The sequence below is a fragment of the Vespa crabro genome, chromosome 4, assembly GCF_910589235.1.
Source record: "Vespa crabro chromosome 4, iyVesCrab1.2, whole genome shotgun sequence".
Classification (NCBI taxonomy): Eukaryota; Metazoa; Arthropoda; class Insecta; order Hymenoptera; family Vespidae; genus Vespa; species Vespa crabro.
Window position 1 is genome coordinate 2,388,461 of NC_060958.1, and position 7,264 is coordinate 2,395,724.

General features: G+C 11.0%; 1 protein-coding gene across 1 annotated transcript in view; it reads right to left on the reverse strand.

The window, feature by feature from the left end:
- Positions 1-5,928: 5,928 nt before the first annotated feature.
- The window catches only part of LOC124423609 (probable serine/threonine-protein kinase clkA), a gene marked incomplete at both ends in the record, with an annotated part of 5,513 nt that continues 4,177 nt past the window's right edge, over positions 5,929-7,264 (reverse strand). Inside the window, 2 exons of the mRNA XM_046961530.1 lie at positions 5,929-6,684; positions 6,825-6,917. Of these exons, the coding sequence (XP_046817486.1) occupies positions 5,929-6,684; positions 6,825-6,917 (849 nt within the window). The remainder of the gene's footprint in view (positions 6,685-6,824; positions 6,918-7,264) is intronic.

The following is a 7,264-nucleotide window of genomic DNA, read 5'->3' on the forward strand; positions in this document are numbered from 1 at the left end:
TGATATTATTATTTTTGTTAACATTAATATTGTTATTATTGTTATTGTTATTATTATTATAGTTATTATTGTTATTATTGTTATTATTATTAATATTATTGTTATTATTGTTATTATTATTATTATTATTATTTATATTGTTATTTTTATTATTGTTATTATTAATATTGTTACTATTATTCTTTTTATTATTGTTATTGATATTAATATTATTGTTAGTGTTGTTATTATTATTATTGTTATTATTTATATTGTTATTTTTATTATTGTTATTAATATTATTGATATTATTGTTATTTTTTTTATTGTTATTCTTATTATTGTTATTCTCCTTATTATTATTATTGATGTTATTATTATTATTAATATTATTTTTATTATTACTATTATTATTATTATTATTATTGTTATTGTTTTTATTAATATAGTTCTTATTATTATTGTTATTATTGTTATTGTTATTATTGTTATTATTATTATTATTGTTATTATTGTTGTTATTATTATTATTGTTATTATTATTATTATTATTATTGTTATTATTGTTATTATTGTTATTATTATTATAGTTAATATTTTTATTATTATTATCATTATTATTGTAATTATTGTTATTGGCATTATTTTTATTATTGTTAATGTTATTATTGTTTTTGTTATTATTGTTATTGTTAATATTGTTATTGTTATTATTGGTATAGTTACTATTGTAATTGATATTATTGTTATTGTTACAATTGTTATTATTAATATTGTTATTATTATTATTGTTATTATTGTTATTGTTATTATTAATATTGTTATTATTTTTATTGATATTATTGTTATTGTTTTTATTGTTACTCTTATTATTGTTATTCTCCTTATTATTATTATTGATGTTATTATTATTATTATTATTATTATTATTATTATTATTATTATTGTTATAGTTATTATTATTATTATTACTATTGTTAATATTGTTATTTTTATTATTGTTATTATTGTTATTGTTATTTTTGTTATTGTTATTATTTTTATTGTTATTATTATTATTGTTGTTATTGTTATTATTATTATTGTCTTTATTATTATTATTATTATTGATATTATTATGATTGTTATTAATATTATTATTATTATTATAATAATTATTGTTATTATTATTATAGTAAATATTGTTTTTATTATTATTATTATTATTATTATTGTTATTAATGTTTTTGTTATTATTGTTATTGCTATTATTGTTATTGATATTATTGGTATATTTATTTTTGTTATTGTTATTATTGTTATTGTTTCTATTGAAATTGTTCTTCATGTATAATTGTTATTATTATTATTGATATTATTATTATTATTATTATTATTGTTATTTTTGTTATTGTTATTAATATTATTGTTATTATTGTTATTACTATTATTGTTATTATTAATACTGTTATTATTGTTACTGTTATTATTATTCTTGTTATTATTGGTAATGTTATTAATATTATTGTTAATGTTGTTATTATTATTATTGTAATTATTAATATTGTTATTATTTTAAATGTTATTATTGTTAATGTTATTTTTGTTATTTTTCTTATTATTACATTTTTATTATTTTTATTATTATTAATGTTATTAAGATTATTGTTATTGTTTCTATTGTTATTGTTAATATTGTTATTGTTTTTATTGTTATTATTATTCATGTTATTATTATTATTATTATTATTGTTATTATCATTATTATTATTATTAATATTATTATTGTTATTATTGTTATTATTATTATAGTTAATACTGTTATTATTATAATTATTATAATTGTAATTATGGGAATTGGCAATATTGTTATTATTGTTAATGTTATTATAGTTATTTATAATATTGGTTATTATTATAAATTTTATTATTATTATTATTATTATTGTTATTATTATAATGGATATTATTGTTATTATGATTATTATTATTATTATTATTATCATTATAGATAAAATGGCTATTATAATTATCATTATTGTTATTATTATTATTGTTATTATTGTTATTGTTGTTATTGTTATTGTTAATATTGTTACTGTTACTCATATTATTATTGTTTATGTTATTATTATTATTATTATTATTATAGTTAAAATGGTTATTATATTTATTATTATTGTTATTATTGTTATTGTTATTATTGTTATTGCTGTTATTATCATTGTTATTATTGTAATTATTATTATTGTCATTATTATTATTGTTATTATTATTAATATTCTTATTATTATTATTATTATTGCTTTTAATGTTATTGATGCTATTGTTATTATTGTTATTGTTATTACTATTAATGTTATTATTGCTAGTGTTATTATTGTTATTATTATTATTGATTTTAATATTTTTGTTAATATTAATATTGTTATTATTGTTATTGTTATTATTATTCTAGTTATTATTGTTATTATTGTTATTGTTATTAATATTATTGTTATTATTATTATTATTATTATTATTATTATTAAAATTATTATTATTATTACTATTATTGTCATTGTTATTATTATTATTATTATTATTTTTATTATTATTATTAATATTGTTCTGATTATTATTGTTACTATTGTTACTGTTATTCATGTTATTACTGTTTTTGTTATTATTATTAACACTATTATTGTTATTACTATTGTTATTATTAATATTGTTACTATTATTCTTTTTATTTTTGTTTTTGATAATATTGTTATTAATATTTTTGTTATTGTTGATTTTGTTATTATTAATAATATTGCTATGATTATTATTATTATTATTATTACTATTATTGTTATTGTTACTATTATTAATATTATTGTTACTATTATTATGATTGTAATTACTGTTATTGTAAATTTTATTCTTAGTATTATTATTTTTATTATTATTGTTACTATTATTCTTTTTATTATTGTTTTTGATATTATTATTATTATTAATATTATTATTATTATTATTATTAATATAGATAACATTGTTATTATTACTATTATTATTGCTATTATTGTTATTGTTTTTATTATTGTTGTTATTATAGTTATTGTTATTTTTATTATTATTATTGTTATTATTGTTTGTTTTATTATTGTTATTATTGTTATTGTTATTATTATTATTGTTGATGTTAATATTGTTATTATTATTATTATTCTTATTAATGTTATTATTGTTATTATTGTTATTATTTTTATAGTTAATACTGTTGTTATTATTATTATTATTATTATTGTAATTATTATTTTTGATATTATTATTATTAAAATTATTATTATTATTATTCTTGTTATTGTTATTATAAATATTATTATTATTTTTCTTATTTTTATTATTAATGTTAGTATTATTATTATTATTGTCTTTATTATAATAATTAATATTTTTCTTATTATTATTATTATTATTCTTATTATTGTTATTGTTGTTATTATTGTTATTATTATCGTAATTATTGTTATTGTTATTATTATTGGTATTATTGTTATTGATATTATTGTTATTATCGCTATTGTTATTAGAATTATTATTATTATTGTTATTACTAATCTTGTCATTATTATTATTATTATTGTTATTATTGTTATTATTGTTATTGTTATTATTGTTATTGTTATTATTAATATTGTTCTTATTGTTATTGTTATTATTGTTATTGTTGTTACTATTATTATTATTGTTATTATTATTATAGTTAATATTTTTATTATTATTATCATTATTATTGTAATTATTGTTATTGGCATTATTGTTATTATTGTTAATGTTATAATTGATTTTGTTATTATTGTTATTGTTATTATAGTTATTGATATTATTGTTATAGTTATTATTGTAATTGATATTATTGTTATTGTTACAATTGTTATTATTAATATTGTTATTGTTTTTATTGTTATTATTATTCATGTTATTATTATTATTATTATGATTGTTATTATTATTATTATTATTATTAATGTTATTATTTTTATTGTAAATATTGTTATTATTATTATTGTTATTATTGTTATTGTTACTATTGTTATTGTTTTTCATGTTATTACTGTTTTTGTTATTATTATTAATATTATTACTGTAATTACTATTAATGATATCATTATTATTATCATTATTATTGTTATTATTGTTATTCTTATTATTTTTATTGGTATTATTATTATTATTATAATTGATATTATTAATATTGTTATTACTATTATTGTTATTGTTACTATTATTAAAATTATTGTTATTTTTGTTTTTGTCATTATTAATAATATTGCTATTATTAATATTATTATTATTATTATTATTACTATTATTTTATTGTTACTATTATTAAAATTATTGTTACTATTATTATGATTGTAATTACTGTTATTGTAAATATTATTGTTAGTATTATTATTTTTAATGTTATTGTTACTATTATTCCTTTTATTATTGTTATTGATATCATTATTATTATTATTATTATTATTATTTTTAATATAGATAACATTGTTATTATTACTATTATTATTGCAATTATTGTTATTGTTATTATTATTATTGTTATTATCGTTATTGATATTGTTATTATTATCAGTGTTATTATTGTTAGTTTTATTATTGTTATTATTTTTATTGTTATTATTAATATTGTTAATGTTAATATTGTTATTATTATTATTGTTATTATTATTATAGTTAATACTGTTATTATTATTATTATTATTATTATTGTAATTATTATTTTTGATATTAAAATTATTATTATTCTTATTATTAATATTCTTGTTATTGTTATTATAAATATTATTATTATTTTTCTTAATTATATTATTAATGTTTATATTATTATTATTGTCTTTATTATAATAATTAATATTGTTCATATTATTATTATTATTATTCTTATTATTGTTATTGTTATTATTGTTATTGTTGTTATTATTGTTATTATTATCGTTATTATTGTTATTGTTATTACTTTTAATATTTGTTATTGTTATTATTATTGGTATTATTGTTATTGATATTATTGTTAATATCGCTATTGTTCTTAGTATTATTATTATTATTGTTATTACTAATATTTTCATTATTATTATTATTATTATTGTTATTATTGTTATTGTTATTATTGTTTTTGTTATTATTGTAGTTGTTATTATTGTTATTGTTACTATTTTTATTGTTATTAAGTTATTACTGTTTTTGTTATTATTATTAATATTATTGCTGTTATTATTATTAATGATATCATTATTGTTATCATTATTATTTTTATTGTTGTTATTGTTATTAATATTATTGTTATTATTGTTATTATTATTATTGATATTATTATTTTTGTTAATACTTATATTGTTATTATTGTTATTGTTATTTTATTAGAGTTATTATTGTTATTATTGTTACTATTATTAATATTATTGTTATTATTGTTATTATTATTATTGTTATAATTGTTATTAATGTTAGTGTTATTATTGTTATTATTATTATGGTTATTATAAATATTGTTATTATTATTATTGTTATTATTATTATTATTATTATTATTATTATTATTATTATTATTATTATTATTATTATTATTATTATTATTATTATTGTTATTAAGATTATTGTTATTGTTTCTATTTTTATTGTTAATATTATTATTGTTTTTATTGTTATTATTATTCATGTTATTATTATTATTATTATTATTGTTATTATTATTATTAATATTGTTAATGTTATTATTGTTATTATTCTTATTATTATTATAGTTAATACTATTATTATTATTATTATTATAATTGTAAATATGAGTAATGGTAATATTGTTATTATTGTTAATGTTATTATTGTTATTGCTTTATTGGTATAGTTATTATTGTAATTGATATTATTTTTATTGTTACTATTGTTATTGTTACTATTGTTATTTTTAATATTGTTATTATTATAAATGTTATTATTATTATTATTATTATTGTTATTATTATAATTGATATTATTGTTATTATGATAATTATTAATATTGTTATTATGATTGTAGTTATTATTGGTATTATTATTATTACTATTGTAATTATTGTTATTTTTATTATTGTTATTATTGTTATTGTTACTATTGTTACTGTAACTCATGTTATTATTGTTTATGTTATTATTATTATTATTATTATAGTTAAAATGGTTATTATAATTATTATTATTATTATTATTGTTATTGTGATTATTGTTATTACTATTAATGATATCATTATTATTATCATTATTATTGTTTTTATTGTTATTGTTATTAATATTATTGTTATTATTGTTATTATTATAATTGTTATGATTAATATTATTATTATTATTATTGTTATTATTATTATTATTATTATTATTGTTATTATTAATATTGTTATTATTATTAATATTATTATAGTTTTTAATATTATTGTTGTTATTGTTATTACTATTAATGTTATTATTGTTAGTGTTATTATTGTTATTATTATTATTGATATTATTATTTTTGTTAATAACAAAATTGTTATTATTATTATTGTTATTATTATTATTGTTATTAATAGTATTGTTATTATTATTCTTCTTATTATTGTTATTGTTATTAATATTATTGTTAATGTTGATATTATTTTTATTGTAATTAATAATATTGTTAATATTATTATTATTGTTAATGTTAATATTATTGTTATTGTTATTTTTGTTATTATTGTTATTGTTAATAATATTCTTGTTATATTTGTTATTATTATTATTAATATAATTATTATTATTATTACTATTATTGTTATTGTTATTATTATTATTATTATTATTTTTATTGATATTATTAATATTTTTCTTATTATTATTGTTATTATTGTTATTGTATCATTGTTATTGTTATTATTGTTATTATTATTATTGTTATTATTAATATAGTCACTATTACTCTTTTTATTATTATTATTGATATTAATATTATTGTTATTGTTATTATTATAATTATTGTTATTATTTATATTGTTATTATTATTATTGATATTATTGTTATTGTTATGGTTATTACTGTTATTGTTCTTACAGTTATTGTTATTATTGGTATAGTTATTATTGTTATTGATATTATTGTTATTGTTACTGTTGCTATTGTTACTATTGTTATTATTCTCCATCTTATTATTATTACTATTATTATTGTTATTATTATTATTGATATTATTCTTATTCTTATTATAAGTATTATTGAGATTATTGTTATTGTTACTATTGTTATTGTTAATATTGTTATTATTTCTATAGTTATTATTTT